The sequence below is a fragment of the Guillardia theta genome (assembly GCF_000315625.1).
Source record: "Guillardia theta CCMP2712 unplaced genomic scaffold GUITHscaffold_56, whole genome shotgun sequence".
Taxonomy (NCBI): domain Eukaryota; class Cryptophyceae; order Pyrenomonadales; family Geminigeraceae; genus Guillardia; species Guillardia theta.
The window spans coordinates 308,070-327,553 of NW_005434618.1; the positions used below are offsets into that span (position 1 = coordinate 308,070).

Here is a 19,484-nt window from a genome sequence, read left to right on the forward strand (position 1 = left end):
TGCCCGAGGTGTAAAGAAGTCTTGTTGCCCTGTACAACCTCCTCAGAGCATCGAAAATTACAGCATAGCTTTAACTGAGTCATATCCTCCCAACCATGGTGAGCACGCCGGTTGCTGGCCATGTAAAGTGGGAGCCTGATGCCTCTGGCCGCCCCAAAAAGGTTCTACCGTCAGAAAGCCCTGCCCCCACTTCGGATGATGCAACGGCGAATGAAACTAATGCTGAGCCTTCTGCAAAGCAAGCCAAGTCCTCGTCTGGTGGGGAATATGACCCTGCAGAAGCAGAAAAGGCCTTAGCTTGGAAGAAGGAGAAAAGAAGAAAGCAGAACAGAGAAGCCCAGCGCAGACGAAGGGACAGGCTCATGAACCAGCACAAACAAAAGCAGGCAGAGATGGAAGCTTCCAGCAACACCCAGCAAGTGCCTGTACAGCCTTCTAACAATCCTGCAGGTCAGCCATTTGGTGGGAACATGATGTCCATGGGATTTCAGATGCCCCAGAACGGAATGCAGGTTGCCCAGCCCAACATGGATCAGAACGAACAATTCGGCATGAATATGAACCAAATGAATATGCGGTATAACAACTTTGCAAATCCAGCATTGCAGCAATCATCCATCATTGGTGGAACACAAATGAACCCGCTCCAGAGGCAAAACTCTTTCGGTGCGCCGCCGCAGCTGATTTCTCAGAATTCTTTTCAAGATTGGAACTCGGCGAATGTTGGGCTCATGCAGAACTACACAATGCAGAGAAGAGATTCTTTCAGTGGAGTTCCACAAGGAATGCCGAACTTCTCGGCTGGGATGCCTCAACAGGGTTTCAACACCAACGACCAATCCCAAAATCAGCCTAACCCGAACTTGGGTGATATGCGGCCCCAAGGTTCTTTCAGTGACAAGAATTGGAATCTCGGGTTTGCTCCCTTGCTGGGTCAAAACTCCTTCTCCATGGGTAACGATGTAAACCCCTTGTTCAAGCAGGGCTCCTTCGCCCCGCCAGACTTTGGAGTCCTTTTGCGTCAGGACTCTGAGAAGATTGCTGCCGGCAATCTGACCAAGCAGCTATCCTTTGGGAATATTAAGGGGGGACTGGATCCTTCAGTCTTCGGGCAGGATCCACTAATGCAGCCAAACACAAACAATTCGTCGCTATTTAAACAAGACTCTTTCAGTTTCGGAGGAGGCAATACACAGGTCAACAATTTGCAAGCTCAGATGTTCAGGCAGGATTCGTTTTCCAGATTACCACGACAAGATTCGTTCAATCTCGGAGGGGCGGTTGCACCTGGGTTGTTTCGTCAGGATTCTCTCGGTAAATTGCCCGGATTAGGGGGGGATGCACCACCCCTGTTCCGGCAGGACACCCTGGGCAGTGTGTCTGGACTAGCGACAAACCCCTTGGTAAGACAAGATTCGGCCTCAAGGCTGGTAAGTTGCGATACGTGCTTCTATTTGCTGCTGATCAATCTGACTTTCGTTGAAGGGTATGATGAACATGGGAATGGGAATGGGAATGGGAATGGGAATGGGAATGGGAATGGGAGCTCAACAGGGGATGATGCAGGTAACACATCAAGACAAGACAAAGATATCTCATGCCATACCGCAGGGAGGTATGAATCGGAATTTTATGGCTGGCAACCTTGCGCAGAGTGGCATTGCTGGAATGCCAGGGGCACAGTCGCAGCTCCAACAAGCTCAGCTTCCCATGCAACAAAACGTCCCTCAGCCTCAGCAACAAATGCAACAGCCTCCTCCTCCTCCTCAGCAGCAGCAGCAGCCTGCACAGTCCCAACAGCAGCAGCAACAGCCTGGACAGCAACCGCTTCAGGGCACTCAAAACTTCGGAGCGCCCAAAGTTGACGAGAATTGGAATGCTTCCCAGCCAGGTTGGCATGATTGTGCTTTGACGAGATAGCTCGTTGCTGATCCGAGCTGCAGGGAACTCACAGCCGATGGGTAATCTTCCTCAGACATCATCGGCTCCAACAGAGTCTCGTTCGGTATGCTCGTAAAGTTCTGAATGTTTGTTTTGTGACTGGTTTCTGAATGTAGAGCAACGACTCGCAATAGTTAGGAACTGAGACAGAACTCGCTGAATATCCCCGATTCCTTGTATCATGTCAGTTTCCAGCATGTAGATTTAATTGAAATCGACGGGGCCAACTTCGAAGCGGCCTGGCTTTGCCCGTCTTGATACGATTTTGATTTGAAATATTTTTTTCCCGGAGGATTATCCCTGTGAAATTAAAATAACAACTGGCCTGCCATATTGCCCTCCAGCATGTCTGTTTACTCTTTCATAACAGACAGTTACTTTGTTATGACATGAGATATCGCAGCATTCACATCGCACTCCACTTCCAAGGCACGACATTTTGCGACTTCTTCCCTTCTCGCCCCTCCCATCGCTGTGACCTCTTGATATGGACGCAAGGTTCAATGGGGCCATCGGCATCACCGATTCCTCCTCCTGCCCTCTGCTCCTGACCTCGTTTCTGCGCAGATCCTTCGAGAACTATGTGAAGGCTGCAAACTCTTCCGAGAGATTTCCTTGCACTTGGCTCTATCGCCGACATCAACCGTCGGTAGGCAGTAGGAGGGCAAACATCACCTTCAGCTCTTGCGAGCTCAAGTTCATTTCTTCTATCTGCATCATGCTCGCCTCCTGTTGATAGTTGAGCTGCGGAGAGCAAGAAACTAGCGTCACTCACCATCCGCAAGGTTTCAATCTCCTGCTCCAACGCCGTCGGGTCGGCACAGCTGCGACTTGGGGTGAGGCAGGAGGGGGAGGCATGCGAGCCAACACACCTGAAGAGAGGAACATGTCGAAAGAGGCATGCGTAGAGCGCTTTTCGTTCGTTGCTCTGATGAGGGCGACAGTGAGGGTACGGATCACGAGGATGATCGAGAGGACGAGGGCGAGGAGGACGAGGAGGATAAGGGCGAGGAGGTGGTGGTGGAGCAGAAGCCAAAGGAGGGGGAGAGGATGTGTAACAGCAGCAGCAGCTGCTGCTGCTAGAGGAGCAAGGGGCTGCACCATACCTCGAAGACGACTGTGTTGATGTAGTCTACCATATTCCTGTGCTCATCCGTCGATTGCTGAGGCCTGAAAGGCTCCCAGGCCTTCTTGTCCCCTTCCCGCACCTGGGACATAGCTTCCCGCAAGGTTGGTTTGTATATCCTATTGCTCCTGCTGCTATCAAGTTCCAACGTCTTGGGACCAACTCCCTGCTAGCCGTCAGCATCCTTGGACCCCAAGGGCTCGGAGCACCTGCAACAGGGTCCACCGAGGCTTCCCGGACCCATCGGACTCGTCGATGTAGACAGGAGGAGGCTCTGCGGGGTCGAAGATGGCGAAACTTGCAAGGGCCTCAGTACGAAAGCTGCTTCCATGGGACAACGAAAGGAGGGCGGGAGGAGGGCGGGGGGGGGGGGGGAGGAGGGAGAGGCAGAAGGCTGGAGTAGACGAGGAGGGAGGGAGAGAAGGAGGGAGGGAGAGGAGGAGGGAGAGGTCGGGGAGGGGATCGGCAAGTTCACCCTGTTGAGAGACGAGGACGGGGAGTGGTCTGTCGGGCGGAAGAGGAGGACGAGGAGGACGAGGAGGACGAGGAGGACGAGGAGGACGAGGAGGACGAGGAGGACGAGGAGGACGAGGAGGACGAGGAGGACGAGGAGGAGCGTCAAGATCGGAAGCTGCGGCACCTGCAAGGGCTGAGGACAGCAGGGATGTCGCTTGTCAGCCACTCGGAGTATCTCTTGCCGGAGCATGCTTCCACACAGGTTGGGCATCTCGCCTGTGTGTACTTGGCTTCCTCATACCTAGGGGGGGGACGTCAGTAGAGGATGCAGCTGCTGCCAGTACCTGAGCTGGACCTTCTCGATCCTCTCCTCCAGCCTCCGCGTCCCCTCTCTCCCCTTGTACTCCCTGTTGTCGACGCTCCCCACCGCCGTCAGGAAGAAGCTGTCACACATGGCGCAGTTGCACACGACTCCGATGTCATGCGGCATGCCCCCGCATGCAGAGCCTGAGGTATCAGCGGCATCAGCGTCGCAGAATCCAAGAGCTCTCGCTGCTCCAAGGGGTCTTCTGCCTTCCCCCCCCCCCCCCTTTGCCCCCTGCCTCCTCCTGCACCTCTCCCCCTCTCCTCCTCCCCCCCCTCTCCTCCTCCCCCCCTCTCCTCCTCCCCCACCTCTCCTCTGCCATCCCCCCCCTCTCCTTCCCTCATCGCCCATCGCTCCACTCGTTTATATCTTCAGTCTCGGTCTAGTCTTCCCTCCCTTGCGCCCCTATAAGGACCAACGGAAGGCGGGGGGAGGGAGGGGAGGGAGGAGAGGGAGGGGAGGAAGGGGAAGGGGAGGGAGGAGGGGAGGGAGGGGAGGAAGGGGAAGGGGAGGGAGGAGGGGAGGGAGGAGGGGAGGGAGGACAGAGAGGAGAGGCAGTGACAGAGAGAGAGCGATGGAGGTTCGGATACCTTGGACATGTACATTACAATCAACTTCATAGACTCGTTTCAGTTCTCCTGGTACGAGACCTCCGGCAGCTCAAGCAGCACCCGCGCTACATCTCTGGGCAGACGCTCGCCATGCAGCATCTCGTGCTCGTTGTCGGCCCCGCCCTCCTCCCCCTGCTGCTGCTGCTGCTGCTGCTGCTGCTGCTCCACCTGCCGCAGCTCTGCTGCCCTTGCACAGAGCAAGTAGGCAGACACCTGACAGTAGGGTGAGCTTTCATCTAACCCCCAGCTCCTCCTCACCTGGCTCCGAGTTTCTCTCCGCCCCCTATACTCCACCTGCTGCAGCCACCAGCTCTCTCTGGCCTCCTGCCCCACGCAAGAGGCAGCTGGGGCTCCCTCAGCGAAGAGCTCTTGCACGTCCTCGATCGTCACCACATCCTGGGGGCAGGAGTGAGGCAGGAGCAGAGCTCGTGTACTACTCTACGTGCTTCTTGGCCGCCTCCTGCGCCTGGTGGAAGGTAGAGTCGGCTCCCTCCTCCTGCACCTGTGCTCAGCAGCCTGGAGCGAGGGGGGAAAGAAGGGAGCGGTTCCTTACCATGTCGTGTATCTTCCTCTGCCCTATCGCGTACACTCGCTCTTCCACGCTGTCCTGCCGCGTCGGGTCAACCGGAGGAGGAGGAGGAGGAGGAGAGGAACCCGAACGATGAAGCGATGAACGACCGTCTCCTTCGTCTGCCCAATCCTATGCACGCGTCCGATCGCTTGTGCCTGTGAGGCGATTATTCCTCAAAACTTCCATTCCCTTGGCTCCACTCCTCCCACCTCCCTCCTCTCCTATCCTGGCTCCCTCCTCCAGCTCCCTCCTCCTCCAGCTCTCTTCACCTCCACTGCGACGTTGAGCAGCGGTTCGATCAAGAACACGTGCGTCGCCTCGGTCACGTTGAGCCCGTTGGACCCGTTCTTGAAGGGCAGCAGCAGCACCTGGCCAACAGCTCAGCCCCTCTCCATCGCACCGACCAGCTCTAGACCTGGAGGAGGGGATCGGCCTTGAAGCGCGCCACCCCCTTGCTGATTCCTTTCCCTCCCTGCCAGGTCCACGTCACCAGGAGCAGACAAGTCCAGTCAGCCTCGCCTCGCATCGTTGATGGAAAATGCCGTTCTGCTCTAGAGCATGCGAGATGATCTTCAACATGTCTTCCCATTCGCTGAAGACGATCGCCTTCTCCCCCTGCTTCAGCTGGCGCTGAACGTCACTGCCTCCTCCTCCCTCCTCCCTCCTCCCTCCTCCCTCCTCCCTCCTCCCTCCTCCCAAACCTCCCTCCTCTCCCAACCTGCATGATCCCCTCCAGCAGCGCCACGATCTTCGTGCTGCTCCTCTGTCAGTCTTCTTTCTCAGCTCACAGTCTCGTCCCACCTGTAGCTCCCGCGGATCTTCGACTCTCCTTTCCCCTGCCCAACGTCTCAGCAGGGCGAGGCCCATCGCTCCCTCCCACCTGCTGCTTGTCGTCCACCACGTACGCCAAGTCCCCGCTCGGAAACACCATCCTGCATATCGGACATCGCTGCCTCGTCCCCGTCTTCCTGCTCAGGAGCGTCTGCGAGCAGTTGAAGCACAGGACGTGACCGCAGGGCTGCAGCACGACCCCGATTCGTCTGGCGTCCTCATGGCAGATGGGGCACTCAAAGAGCGGCTCTCCGTCCTCCTGCTCCTCCTCCTTCACAGACTTCTGCAGGTGGTCCAAGTTCTTCAGGTAGCTGTGCTGCCCGCACGCGTACTGCAGCCTCCCCTTGGCGTCGGACAGCTCGAAGTCCAGCTGTCTCGTCCTCTCCTCCACGTGGCTTGGCAGAATCTTGTACAGCTCCTCCTCAGCCTCCACCTCCTCTCCTTCATACCTGCAGCCCTGTCAGCCTCGCAAGAGAAGCCGCCTCCTCTTACCGGGTCCTGATACGCATCGTGGCCATCTCCAGCTCGTCCAGCTTTTCCAGCCGCTCCCTCTGCGAGCGAGATGAGGAGAGAGCCAGAGAGCAGAAGGGGGATGAGAGGACGAGAGGGTGAGAGGGTTGCAAGCAGGAGAGCAGGAGAGCAGGAGAGCAGGAGAGCAGCAAAGGTGACGTCACCTGCGCCTTCCACAGCTGCCCCCCCCTGTCAAACTCCTTCTTCAGGCTGTCCCACAGCTGGATGTGAGCCTTGGCTTTCTCCAGCAGCGATGGGTGGCCTTTGAGGTGCTTCTCGATGGTCCGGATCACCAGCTCGAACTCCGACGCCTTCCTCTCCGACGACTCAGCAAGCAGGTCGTAGCCGCGGCGAACGCCTCCTGCTCCCTCTCCCTGCTCCAGCTGCTCCTCCCAGTAGGCCAAGGCCCGCTGCCCCTCCCTCCTGTTCCGCTCGTAAGTTCTCTCCGCCATGTGGTAGAAGAGCCGATTCTTGTAGCGGTCCATCTCGTCCGACAGCAGGCAGTGGGGGCATCGTGGCCCGACCTTGCGGAAATTCGCCTTACAGTCGCCGCAATTGCCGCACAGCTCGACATCTCGCTCCGTCGGCTCTTTTGACAGCCTGTGGAGGCCGTCGATCAAGGTCTGACGGGCAGCCAGGAGCCTCTCCTCTGCTCGGTCCAGCAGGAGTTTCAGGCCGTCCAGCGAGGTGAAGCGGCCGACCATGCTCTCCTCCCTGGTCGCGTGCATTCCGGTCCGATAGTACTGGCGGCCCTCCGACAGCACGGTGTGTATGTCGTCTAGCAGCTTCCCTCCTTTCGGGGAGTTCTGCAGCAGGGTGATGGCAGGGATGAACCAGCACCTTCCCACTTCCTCCAGCTTCGCCTCCACCTCCTTCGAGCACGCGGTGAAGCGATGCAGATGCTCTGTCACGTTCACACGCTGCGCCGCACAGTATCCCTCCCTGATCGACTTGGCCTGCTCCTCTAGCTTCGACACGTCCGGGTCGACCCCCCGGGAGATCTCCGCGAGGTTAAAGACGGTGTGCAGCTGTTGGAGCGAGTCCGTCTTGATGCCCTTTCCTATCCCTTCCTCCACGGCGCGCAGAGCGTTCCTGTAGTGCCTCGCTGCCACTTGCTTCTCCTCGTTGATCAGCGCCATGGCAGCAAGCCCGTTCTCCGCTGCGATCACACACCGCTGAGCATCCTCACACTCGATCCGCGCCCTGTCGATCAGCTGCTCCAGGATCTCCTCCATGGTCAGCACCTTCTTGTGCACGTTGTGGATCCCCGACCCTCCCACCTGAGGGTGACTACAAGCCTGTCGAAGCTTGAGAAGCTGATTCAAGAACCTCCGGGACGCATTGCTGTCCAACGACCTCACCCCGAGCTTTCGGCAAGAGGACAGGACGGATTTGGCCGCCTCAGACACGTAGGTGTGCTGCCTGCGGTAGAACTGATACTCGATGGGCGAGAAGTTGAGCTTCACTTCTACCGTCTTCTGCTCGGGCAACTTGATCTCATCCAGCACGTCCTTCTTCTGCGACCTCCACATCAGCCGGTGGACCCACGCATCGAGGCGGGCCCGGGCTCTCTCCAGCCCGGCCATGTAGGGCATCTGCACGCAGTTGAGCCAGAAGGGTCGCTGATCGAAGGGTCCGGCATCGAGGAAGACTGCAAGACCGTGCAGATCCTCCAGGCCTCGCTGGATGGGGGTGCCGGTAACGCACCACCTCCTCTGCGATCGCAAGAGGGCGGCCATCTGCGAGGTGTTGGCAGTCCTTGACTCAACCATCTGCGCCTCGTCGAGGCAGACTCGCCACCACTCGACGCGGAGGAGAGGGCTCTTGCTCACCTTGTACTTCTTCTCATTACGGAGCAGGCGACTCTGATCGCTCTTGTAGTAGATGTCAGTGCGCAGAACCTCGTAGGTGGTGAGGACGAGGTCTGAAGCAAGGATGGCCTTCATGATCTCTTCTGCGTCTCCACCATCCTTGAGCCCGTTGTAGACGTAGATGCGAAGCTTGTTGGGAGGAAGGTGCCGCTCAATCTCCGAGATCCACTGGTGGAGGATAGGCATCGGACAGACGATGAGCGTGGCAGAGACCGTTTCCATTGCTTCCGTCTCCTCCTCCTCCTGCCCTCCGACTCTCCAGTACCTTCCTTCGCACTGACCAAAGAGTCCAGCAGCATGATACACTTTCTTGTCACGAGCACCAGGATCTTTGCTCGTCATGGATCTGACGGTGTTCTTCCCCACTGGCATCCAATAGATCCTTGAATCCAGAGCCGTCCTTCCCTCCACCTCCACCAGCATCTCCTCTATCTGCTGCTCTCCTCCTGACAACCTCACGCCATGCACCCTCGCTCTCTTCCACATCCTCTTGTCCATGACCAGGACCTCCGACCCCACACAGAGTCCCCCAGGGACGATGAAGTTCCCAGGAAAGTTACCCACCACCACTTTGAACCGCTTGGAGGTCAAATCGTCGACCGTGAGCGGGTCTGCAATGAAGTTACAGGCACTAAGACACGCTAGAGGCTGAGTGGGCAGCGGCTGAGCAGACCTGGCTCGCTTCTCTTCCTCTTCCCGAGCTCGAAATCTTCATCGTCGCCATAGTCAACGGCTTTGTGCGAGGAGGCGATGAGCTCGAGCAGCTCCACAGTCTTCCCGAGGCCCATCTCATCGCACAGCACACCTCCCTGCTTCCAGTCAGCTCTCTCCTCCGATGCCTCTGACTCTGAGTACCCTCAGATCGTCGACGAGATGCGTCGGCCGCGTCGCAAGGTGTCCAGTCCACTCGCAGTAGAAGAGGCTGCGTTTCCTCCTCCCGATGCGACAGCACTTGAGGGCAGGATGCAGCAGCGGCTCCCTTTCTTCGACAGGTTTCTCGCGCTCCTCCATCCAAGAGACAGCTCGCAACTGATACGGGCTGATGCAACCAGCAGGAAAGGAGCACACAGCAAGTCAGGGGGCGGGAAACAAGGGCTGAGTGAGCACCGGAGCAAGGGATGAAGGACGTCGCTCTGCTGCCTCCTGCTGCTGAAGTCTTTGTGCTTCATGGCCTCGTACACCCGATCAAGATCGAACGTTGAGTCTGCGGCATGTCAAGACCCTCCCAGTCCCCACTACCCTCACCTTGAACCTTCGGGCCGCTCCGGTCCACGAGGAATGGAGCGAACCACGTGAAGAGAACGGCCAAGGCGTCGGCGTGCCTCAGAGCCGGGTACAGGCTGCTGAGGGTGTCTGAGGAGACTGCTGTCCTGTCGATGACGCTGAACACATGTCTCAGGTCAGCTGGGGGAAGCGAGGGAGCTGGGAGGGGACGAGGAGGGAGCGAGGAGGATGAATTTGGGTGCCTGACCTGGGGTGGAATTTAAGCAGGAGGCAAATCCGTCCTGCCTCCTTGACAACTACTTGGACGACGATGACCTCAAAGTATAGGAGCCTTTTCATCGCAGAGAACATCTTCGGGTCAAGAGCGCCATCTCCGTCCATGAAGTCTATCGTGCCTTCCAATGCCGACACCAAGTTGACTAGCTCGCCTTTCTCCTCCTCGTAGAATATCTCAAACGTACGGCTCACTCCTCCTCCTTCCTCCTCCTCCATCCTCTCTTCCTCGAGCCTGAATTGGAGCCGACGATCAGGAAGGGACATTCTCTCCGGAAGGTTTCCGTCGTCGAGTTCTAGAGTCAATTCGCCAATAGCCCAATCCTCCTCCTCCTCCTCCATTTCGCCCTCTTCCGTCTCCTCTTCGTCCTTGTCCTCCGTCTCTTCTTCCTTCTCCTCTTCTTCCTCCTCCATGACGGACTCTGCCACTCCTCGCTCGTCCTTTCCTGGAACCATCAGCGCCCGCGCAAACCGTGCGCTTGCTCGCGCCATTGGAGGTCTTTGGGGGAAGGACATATGTGTTCTGTAGGGGTACTAAATAGGGGAAAGAGGGGGTGGTCATCGTTGGTGCAGCAATCCAAAAAAGGCAGGTCTCTTTGGGAGGGAGGGGAAGAGAAGGGGGGGGGGGGGGGGGAGGAAGAGGAGGGGAAGGGGGGGGGGGGGAAAAAGAAGGGAAGAGAAGAGAAGGGGAGGGAGCGGAAGAGAAGTGGAGGGTTGATTGCCCTTTCCTTCTTGTAGTTAGGCGACATGTTTAATATTCCTCCCTTGTCTCTACTGGGCTATTCCCTCAGCCTCTTTCTTCATGTCTGCTCCGTCTCCCCGTATGTCCCTGTCTTCTCTTCCCACATTCGCCCCATCAACTCATCCGCATCTTCATCATGACAGCGACGCACCAACCTCCCGTGGGTCCTAGACCAATCTCTATGTATCGACAATTTTAACCTTGCTATTTACATTCACTTGCCGTAAAACGGCTCCCCCTCATCGTCTGTGTAGAAGGGGCCATCATTCTCCTCCGGCTGCAGATACTGGCACTCTGCCAGCACCTGATCGCGCAAGTAGCACCTGCGCTCGTACGCCTCCAGGGCCTCCTTCGGAGGGTCGTTGAGCATGGAGTCCAGGATGGCCTTGAAGACAAGGAGACAGTGCTCGCAGATCACGGTGATCCACACGCGCTCCACCGGCGTCATCTCCGGGAAGTAGAAGAACAGGCCATGGCTGGTGAACCCGACGAGAGCGCAGTTGGTCAGGATGCAGCACGTGCTGATAATGTCCAGGATCACTTGCCAGGTGCCGATGTCCGCTGCCACCTTGGTCGGGGGCCTCTGAACGCCCTTGAGGAGCTTGTACGCATCCGTGCGGATCTCCACAAGGTTGTTCATGAGGGAGAGAGCTGCAGTTAGTGGGAAAGCTGCCGCAAACAAGGTGACGTAGCCGAACTGAATGACCATCTCCTGGTACTCCTCGAACACCCCCGAGTACTGGTCAAGTTTGCTCTGCTTCTCTTCCTGCGACATGACCATGACGTTTTCCGCCTCCTCCGACTGCACCTCGTGGCTCTTGGCCGCCCGCTCTTTGAGGAAGATTCGCACCCGGTTCTTCATGATCGGGAGGCCCACCTCCATGAACTGAGCGATCGTCAGTTGGAGGATGAATACTGCAGCCAATGTCCCCGCCAGCTCCGGCATGCAGTGCCACTCAGGACAGTGCATGTCTACCCCGTAGACCAACATGCTGTTCTGCACGAAAGCCACGAAGAAGCAAGCGAAGTACGCGTTGACGATCTTGAAGCAGAAATCCTTCGCAATAGTGGCGTCCTCATACTGCAAATAGAGAAGACATCAGGAAGATCAACTCTACGATTCAAAGAGATACTGACCTGAGTTTCTGTCTGCCAATTTTCAAAGTCCGTGAGCAATTTGAGCACGTACTGATATATCTTGTTGAAGACCAAGATGGAAGTCGCTTGGCAGCATCCCCCGATGCTTTTTCCCACTGACGATAGACCTGCATAAAGTTCAGCATTCCTTGAACATTTTGCTGCTTCAATCACCGTGTGGCTGGAACTTTTGAACCAGTCGAAACTTGAACAAGGCAATCGCGCACACCACTGCAATGACCGTGGCTATGAAGGTGCATACAACCAGTGCAGAAAGGCACAGAGCTATGTTTCTCCAAAGTGCATCTGAAGTACAATGAGATGAGACACTCTCTACCACCCGGCATATAAATGTACCTGGGTAGCGAACCACCTCGTTCTTATAATCGTGCATCCTTTCACGTGTGTAAGGATTCTGGATAAACTCTTTCCGATCTTCCTCTTCGTCCTCGAAAGTCAAAGTATCCCACTCATGTTGATATGTCTTCTCTACTCTTTTCCACCTTGGCAAGCCACAATGGTTACAAAGAAGTACTCTAGGAAAACACAAGCATACCCCGAAACAAAAACAACCGCCCAGACAGTGATAAAGCAACAGTACAAGGGAACCCATGGGTTGTCCATACTGCCCGTAAGTACGTGCGAGTATAGGTTGCTTAGAAAAAGAATAAACCCACAAATAGCCGGAATCCACAGCATCGTTGTGTAGTAACCAAGCCATACGAAATACAAAGCGATCTTTGTGCCAAAGTACTCTCGAATCGCTTCAATGGGTTGTGCTCGTCTCCACTGCCACACCCATCTCTGTTCAAGCCAGTCTCTACTCTGATCACGATGCAAGCCGAAGCACTGCTTGATTACTTGGTTCTTTTGCAGCTGATCCAAAGCAGTATTACCAGGAAGGACGTTCTCTTTTGGAATAAGCTGCGGTCCCATAGCGCGCTCGTCCTCGTCGTTGATTATGAACTCTAGGATTTGAAGTTGTTGTGCGCTGCTAAAGAGAGTCCCTTCACTGGAATATTCGTAGAAAGGTTGAAGGTACTGCTTGAAAGGTGTCCATGCTCCCTCATTCTTTTCTTCTCTCCCATCCAAATCTTGTTGCCTCAACCTCAGCTTCAACAGTCCGCGTGTGCCCATCACTTCCGCTACTTGCTTCTGTCTTTTTTCAGATGCCGACACAAGTACAAACACCTCATCGCGAGCAATGGACACAGTCTCTCTGACTAGTAAGTCCGCTGCCCTCAGTTTGTCGATGATTGGCTGCCGAATCTTTCTCGTCATGGAAGTCTTTAGATTGCCAGTGTCTTCATCCTCGTCGCGATCGAAAACGATACAGAAGCTCGCAAGGGAATCAGGAAATGAATTTCTTTCCGAGGCAAGAAGCTGCTCAGTCTCTTCATCGCTGCCTACGGCCTTCGACTTGCGGCCGGCCGCACGGCGCGACATTTAGTTTAACTTTCCCTGTTTCGAATGAACTTGTCGGTATGTCAAGGTGACGAATCTAATCATTCCAATCTAAGGAGAAGCATACAGGCATTTGATCGAGAATCCCTGCCCAAAACTTCAGTCAGCACACTGCGGGGTAAATCCTTCTTTGACAAAGCAGGTCAGGGAAGCATTTGTTGAATTCTTTAAGAAAGATCCTGACACATGTCCTCCTTTTGTTTCAGCCTCAACATTGTATCCAAAATTTTCTTCTACCGCTATGCTACACATTCACTGTGACTCGCGAGCATCCTCCTCCACATTCTCATGATCATCATCCTTGTTTTATCCTCAAACTAATCCTCGCCCTCGCATTCATCATAATTCTGATCATTGGGCGCTAGTTTTCCCCGCCTTCTCCTCCTCTCCTTACTCAATACCTTCCTCCTAACCCCTGCCTGCTGCCATTCCACGTTCTATTTTCGATTTTCTGTGTCTACCCCCTACCTCCACCCCCATTTCCGGCACATACCCCAGTTTTAACTAGATTTATACCAGTAACTTGTACCCCCTACCCCCATCAAGCAATTAGTACCATTGCTGCACCCCAGCTTTTCACGATTCGCATTATCGGTTATCCTGGCCGTTATCGCAAACTTGTTTCTTACAACGGTTCGGTAACGTAAGGGACATATAGGGGAACATGCGGCTTGCGGCAGTTGTAGCGATCGCGTCGTCGCGCTTGCTGCTCGCTGAAGCCTTCGTGGTCTCTCCTGCTGCTAGACTATCTTCCTCCTTGTCTAGCTTCAACTCCTGCTCCTCGTCCTTCCTCCCCTCCCATCTCTCGACTGTACGACCTCAACTCTTACCGAGATCTGGATGCTCTGCAAGGATTGGCAAGGGGCTTCGGATGACCTTGGCAGCACCTGCCAAGATAGATGGACCACGATGGAAGAATGATGAAGAATATGCGTCGCTTGATGACGTCAAGATGCAAGAGGACATGAAAATGGTTGAGAAAATGGTAGATGACATCTCTGCTCTTTCCAAGAAGCTTGATCTGAAGAGTCTGGAGAACATCGACCCATCCATCCTGGTTCAGCTCTCTAAGAAAGCCACGGATGCATCAGTGATACTCATGAATGTTGCGACGTTCGCTTCATGTGAATCCAGTGTGGATGGGACCAATGCCCAAGCCCGGGCGACGTCAGCGAAAGTTCGTGCACTCTCAGCCAAGCTGGGCCAAGCTGCTCAGCCGCTCTCGATTGCGCTCAAGCTAATCCCTGAAGACAAGGTCGAGAAGTATCTGAAGGAGCTGCCGCATGAAGAATTCTCCGTGAGACATCAACGCAAGGTAAAATTTGGAGACAAAACTGCGCAGGTTTGCTGACTTTGGCGTTCCCAGCTCCGCGATTTCACCCTCAGCCTTGAAGAAGAAAATCTGATTACTGCGCTTGGAGTTGATGGGCACAGCAGCTGGTCGCAGATGTACAATACCATCTCGTCGACTCTCACATGCCAGGTCGGGGACAAGAGCATGGGGGTCGCTCAAGCCGCCGCCCTCCTTTCATCTCCAGACCGCTCCGAACGTCTCCAAGCCTGGAATGCCATCCAGGCCGCCTGGACGGTCCATGAGGAAGCAGCGGCGTCTACCCTCAACAGCATCATCGGCTGGAGACTCGAGTTGAACAGGAAGAGGGCTGAGAAGGCCGCACAGCCAGTCCATTTCCTTGACACCGCCTTGCACCAGGTTGGTTTTCGCTGTACCATGAACCTTCTGACTTGTTTGCACATTCAGAACCGTATGTCGCGCAAGACCTTGGATGCGATGATGCAGGCAGTCTCGGAAGCCCAGCCTCTCGCGCAGAAGGCGTTGAAGCTTCAAGCCAAGGTGTTGGGAATCGAGTCCTTGCATCCGGCCGACCTCTTTGCACCTCCGCCACAAGGCGCCCAGTCGTCGTCACTTGCTTTGCAATACGAGGAAGGCATCGGTAAAGTCTTGCTCTCCCTCCATCTCTCCATGTTCCCAGAGATACATTGTGTTACTTCCGGGAAGACTTGATCTTTCTGACTCGATGGCAGATCTCATCGCAGATTGTGTTTCTTCGGTCCATCCATCCGTCGGTGAATTCGTCAAGATGATGTCGCAGAAAGAATGGATTGAAGGGAAATCGGGAGACAAGAAGGTTCGCCTTGTACTTCGCTTTCCTTGCTCGGGCTGAGAGTTGTCTGCAGGCGCCTGGAGCGTACTGTACATCCTTCGCCAAGTCGAGAAATCCTCGCGTCTACCTGTCGTCCTACACAGGGTCCTACCAGCACGTTTCCACCCTTGCACACGAGTTGGGACATGCGTTCCACTCTTGGGTCATGAAGGACATGGAGCGATCTGAGACCCGGTGGAGAAGTTGTTTCACTATGTGACCAACGCTGACCCTCGCTACCAGCTATCCCATGAATCTTGCGGAGACAGCTTCCATCTTCTTCGAGACGGTTGTTGGGGATCGGCTCGTGGCCATGGCGAAGACTCCTGAGGAGAAGCTTCGCTACAGTTGGTGAGGAAGAAACATTTGAGATTTGGTCCATTCCCCTGACGCTGGACCGAATCCCTCCCTCCTCCTTCCCCAGGTACGACGCTGAGAGTGCTGGGGCGTTTCTCCTCAACATCCCAACAAGGTTCGACTTCGAGTCTGAGATTCATGCTGCCCGAGAGCAGGGTCAGAACCTCACCCCAGACTTCCTCCGGAACACGATGACCAAGGCCTGGAAGGGTCGCTATGGCGATGCCCTCAGCGAGTATGACAGCATGTTCTGGGCTTCCAAGCTTCACTTCCACATGACGGGAGTGCAATTCTACAACTTCCCCTACACCTTCGGGTACTTGTTCGCCTTGGGAGTCTATGCACAGCAGGAGAAGCTCGGGGATGGCTTCTATCAGGCCTACGTCGATCTCCTGCGTGACACAGGAAGAATGTCGGCAGAAGAGGTTCGTCATGAGGCCATGGTGAGGGCTGGGCTGACGTGTGCGACCAGGTGGTGCAGAAGCACCTCAAGTGCAACATCGAGGAGCCGGAGTTCTGGCGAGGATCCATCAGGATCATCGAGAAGAAGATCGAGGTTTTGGAGAGCCTCGTCAACCAGGTTGCCTGAGGCCCGACCGTACCGTACTCGCAGACATTAAAAATGCTGAACTGTGGAAGCCTGTCCGGGATGCCATACCAGGCCATCTTTGCTCAAATCAGCCCGCTAAGTCAACTTGAAGGACCGGGCTTTTGGGGCCGCTGAAATCCGACTGAGCTTGATCACTGATTAGACATCAGCGGCCCGGCTCTCTAAGTCATCTGAGGCGGGTGAAGATTTCCAACCGTTACCGTCAGATCGATTTCAGATATGATGGGTAGGGTGGTACATTTACTACCAAGGGGTACTGGGAACACCAGAGGTAAAAGTAGGGGTAATGTTTAATGGTGGGTACAGCTATTCGAGGGTAGGGGTACTAGACGTTATGTCTGTTGGGGAGGAACATAGTAACTGCCGCACCATGTCCTGCGAGCGGGATTGGATGTGCGGAGAGGAGAAAAGGAGGAGAGGATCACGCTGTTAGGAGAAGAGGAAGAGGAGAAGAAAGGGAGCAAACGAGAAGACAGGTGTACGTAGACCATCGTAAAGCCCTTCTTGTTCAACAGGAGAAGGAGAAGGAACTCAGGCTAGTCGGGAAGATCCAACAAGCTGAAAAGATGCCGAGCTCTACATTCAATGCGATGAAGAATGCTTTCAAGGAGTATGACCCAGATTCATTCACGGAAGGAGGACACAGCAGCCATACTGTTGTGAGCAAGAAGGAAGCTGAACCTGCGATACCCGCACAGCCCAACAAGGGCAAGAGCCACGAGAAGAGAAAGAGACAGCAGGACCAGATCAATCAGAGTCAGCATCCGGTCCATGAAAAAGCGTTCATATCCACGTGTCCTTCTGGGGACTTCAAGTCAAAGCACGGTGGCTGGGAGGGAACGTTCGCGATCAAGCATGGAGGGTTTCCCCATATGTTTGAGAACCTAATGCCTTCCAAGTCAAGGACGTGGCTAGGTGACAAGGCAGAAAAGCCGCTGCAGAAGATGCCTGTCTTAGTGAAGTACCCGGACCAAGGCGGGCCGGGGTATCCTGACCGAACACTCGGAAAGGATTACAAGTATGTGAGCGAGCAGAACTTTGACATGGTGGAGAGGTTGAACCGGGGTTACAAGCTGGGGCTGGGGTCGGGCTTTCGGAATGAGGAGAAGGTGAACTTTCAAAGGTTCCTGTGCTAGGAATGATGACCTATTCAGATCCAAAGTGCTCCTTGGGTAACAACCTCTTCCAAGGCAGCCCTCTTCGATCCCTTCGAGCCGTACAAGGTAGCATGTCACAGTGTCTGGATGGAAAACATTGATTTCCTATGGCGCAGGAGATCAACGCTAGTGTTTCGCGGGAGAACAGCACGAGACGAAGAGGGATCCCGCTCCACCCGGCACAGCACAACACTCCGTTCATCTCCGCCTCCAAGGTCCGGAGGCTGCCCACTGAGGTACAGGGAGCGCGGGCCGCGGACGCTCCTGACTGACCGTTTGCTCAGCTTTTCGGGTCCTTTGCCTACTTCCCCGACGAGTTTGTTGAGGACGGGTTCACAAAGTACGGGAAGATCGTAGAGAAGCAAGCGCGGGCGCGGGACGAGAAGCGAGGAGTCAAGCCCATCCATCATCCTCCGTGGGCCCTGACTTTCCTCTCTCCCTCCTCCAAGCTGACGCCTCCGTTGCTGCAGGTTCAGGACGAGCGGGCCGACCGTCTTGGCCAAGACCACACCTTCGATCGCCTTCCGGCATGTTCGACACTGAGGTGGGCGAGGGAGGGAGGGCAGGAGGTCTCAGTCTCATGCTACCCTTGAATCTACAAGTTTTTGAGAGGATAAAGTAAGGATTGACGTGTTCCTGCTTCAACCATGCCTCCCTCCTCTTCGCCGCTGCTCCACCCAACAGAACATGTGCATGTTTTCATGAACACACTGCCAGGAAGAAGAGACGAGGGTTCACGGTGGTGTCGCAGCTTCAACACTGGAGCTTCAGGGAGGGCAAGCGCTTCACACTCGCTCCTTGACTTCCTCGGATTGAAGAAAAATGTTCTCTTTTCTCCGTACAACAGGTTCCTCTCCTCTCCTCTCCTCTCCTCTCCTCTCCTCTCCTCTCCTCATCTCGCCTCGCCTCGCCTCCTACTTGTCCCTGGCCCTCTCACAACTAACCCCATAGTATTTCGCTTCCTCCCTTCCCCCTCCCTTCCCCCTGACTTCTCCTCCCTTCCCCATACCGTCTCCCTCCCCCTCCCTCTTCCCCTCGAGCCCTCCCGGTCCGCAGCCATCAGGCTCCCTTGCGTCCCTTCCGCCAGGCATTTTTCCCCGACCGCCCCCATCCCCGGCCCCCGCCCTGCTTTTCGTTTTCAGTTCCGCATTCAAGTGGCTTCGGAAGGGAGGGCGGCAGATGGGGGAGGAGGGGGAGGCGCGAGGAGGCGGAGGAGGCGGGGGAGGCGGAGGCCTGCGGTCCTTGAACCTCAACCACAAGAAGCTGCGATCGCTCCCTACAGCAGCGCGAGAGGACAGGATGTCGCAGGAGGGCGAGGGCAGCAGGTCTCCCCTCCTCACCCCCAGGGTGCTGCTGTCCCTCACTGCCCCTTCCCTCGGGCGACTGGAGGCTCTTCACCTGCGCGGGAATCTCCTGAGGAGCCTGTGGGACATGCAGAGAACGCCGATGCTGGTGGTGCTGGACCTGAGCGAGAACGATCTCACCAACGTCTCCGAGCTTGCCGCCCTCCATCGCCTTCGCCAGCTCCACCTCAGCTCTAACGCCATCGAGAACCCGCAGGCCGTCCCCACGTTGAAGAATCTCTCCTTCCTCTCCCTCTCCTCCAACTTCCTCTCCTCCCTCGAGGGCCTGCAGCCTCAGCCCAAGCTGGAGATCCTCCACCTGAGCAACAACAAGATCGACTCGGTCAAGTACTTCCCACTCTGCCCTCGGCTACAGGTGAGACCCTCCATGAGGGAGGACATGGACGGGAGCTGACGGAGATGTGGGCGCGGAGCAGGAGCTGAGCTTGAAGGGGAACCCTGTTGCGCAGCAGGACAAGTACAGGATAAGGATGATCCTTTCCCTTGCCGCTTCTGGGATGTGCCACTTGCGCAGGTGAAAACCCTTTCGGAAGGCGAACGATGCCGATGACGAGGCATGCAGATTGGACAACGAGCCTTTCAGTGAAGAAGAGCTATCAGCGGTACAAAGATTGGGCGCTCGCCCCTCCCTCCCTCCATCTATCCTTCCTTTCTTCCCGCTCTCCCTCCCTCCCTCCCTGCCTGCTTTACAAAAGCCGGAGCTATATCACGGG

General features: G+C 55.7%; 6 protein-coding genes across 6 annotated transcripts in view; 3 read left to right on the forward strand and 3 right to left on the reverse strand.

Moving 5' to 3' along the window:
* Positions 1-95: 95 nt before the first annotated feature.
* Positions 96-2,075, forward strand: GUITHDRAFT_112058 (hypothetical protein; the record flags this gene model as incomplete). Its single annotated transcript, XM_005828845.1, has 5 exons — positions 96-1,430; positions 1,486-1,566; positions 1,612-1,891; positions 1,944-2,005; positions 2,058-2,075. The coding sequence occupies 5 exons, from the start codon at positions 96-98 to the stop codon at positions 2,073-2,075; spliced, it is 1,776 nt and encodes a 591-aa protein (XP_005828902.1).
* A 240-nt stretch (positions 2,076-2,315) lies between these two features.
* On the reverse strand, positions 2,316-4,013 carry GUITHDRAFT_112059 (hypothetical protein; the record flags this gene model as incomplete). The annotated part of the gene is made up of 9 exons (XM_005828846.1): positions 2,316-2,413; positions 2,464-2,500; positions 2,617-2,670; positions 2,717-2,765; positions 2,814-2,869; positions 3,048-3,233; positions 3,277-3,388; positions 3,708-3,824; positions 3,868-4,013. 9 exons carry the CDS (start codon positions 4,011-4,013, stop codon positions 2,316-2,318), a joined length of 855 nt encoding a protein of 284 aa, XP_005828903.1.
* Positions 4,014-4,516: 503 nt separating this feature from the next.
* GUITHDRAFT_112060 (hypothetical protein) lies at positions 4,517-10,270 on the reverse strand (the record flags this gene model as incomplete). The annotated part of the gene is made up of 17 exons (XM_005828847.1): positions 4,517-4,711; positions 4,757-4,894; positions 4,941-5,000; positions 5,052-5,105; positions 5,339-5,437; positions 5,485-5,541; positions 5,788-5,824; positions 5,871-5,905; positions 5,950-6,051; positions 6,100-6,349; positions 6,393-6,451; positions 6,575-8,892; positions 8,955-9,090; positions 9,137-9,320; positions 9,389-9,485; positions 9,527-9,663; positions 9,753-10,270. 17 exons carry the CDS (start codon positions 10,268-10,270, stop codon positions 4,517-4,519), a joined length of 4,476 nt encoding a protein of 1,491 aa, XP_005828904.1.
* Positions 10,271-10,734: 464 nt separating this feature from the next.
* GUITHDRAFT_74426 (hypothetical protein) lies at positions 10,735-11,768 on the reverse strand (the record flags this gene model as incomplete). The annotated part of the gene is made up of 2 exons (XM_005828848.1): positions 10,735-11,601; positions 11,658-11,768. Coding segments are annotated over 2 exons (978 nt in total), but the record flags the coding sequence as incomplete, so codon positions are not given.
* A 2,449-nt stretch (positions 11,769-14,217) lies between these two features.
* GUITHDRAFT_95868 (hypothetical protein) lies at positions 14,218-16,275 on the forward strand (the record flags this gene model as incomplete). Its single annotated transcript, XM_005828849.1, has 8 exons — positions 14,218-14,436; positions 14,488-14,832; positions 14,881-15,073; positions 15,165-15,268; positions 15,318-15,478; positions 15,527-15,634; positions 15,708-16,065; positions 16,113-16,275. The coding sequence occupies 8 exons, from the start codon at positions 14,221-14,223 to the stop codon at positions 16,227-16,229; spliced, it is 1,602 nt and encodes a 533-aa protein (XP_005828906.1). The 3' UTR covers positions 16,230-16,275.
* A 541-nt stretch (positions 16,276-16,816) lies between these two features.
* GUITHDRAFT_112063 (hypothetical protein) overlaps positions 16,817-19,484 on the forward strand; it is a gene marked incomplete at both ends in the record, with an annotated part of 5,341 nt that continues 2,673 nt past the window's right edge. Inside the window, 8 exons of the mRNA XM_005828850.1 lie at positions 16,817-17,359; positions 17,405-17,473; positions 17,524-17,643; positions 17,692-17,951; positions 18,159-18,254; positions 18,550-19,126; positions 19,188-19,285; positions 19,334-19,373. Of these exons, the coding sequence (XP_005828907.1) occupies positions 16,817-17,359; positions 17,405-17,473; positions 17,524-17,643; positions 17,692-17,951; positions 18,159-18,254; positions 18,550-19,126; positions 19,188-19,285; positions 19,334-19,373 (1,803 nt within the window). The remainder of the gene's footprint in view (positions 17,360-17,404; positions 17,474-17,523; positions 17,644-17,691; positions 17,952-18,158; positions 18,255-18,549; positions 19,127-19,187; positions 19,286-19,333; positions 19,374-19,484) is intronic.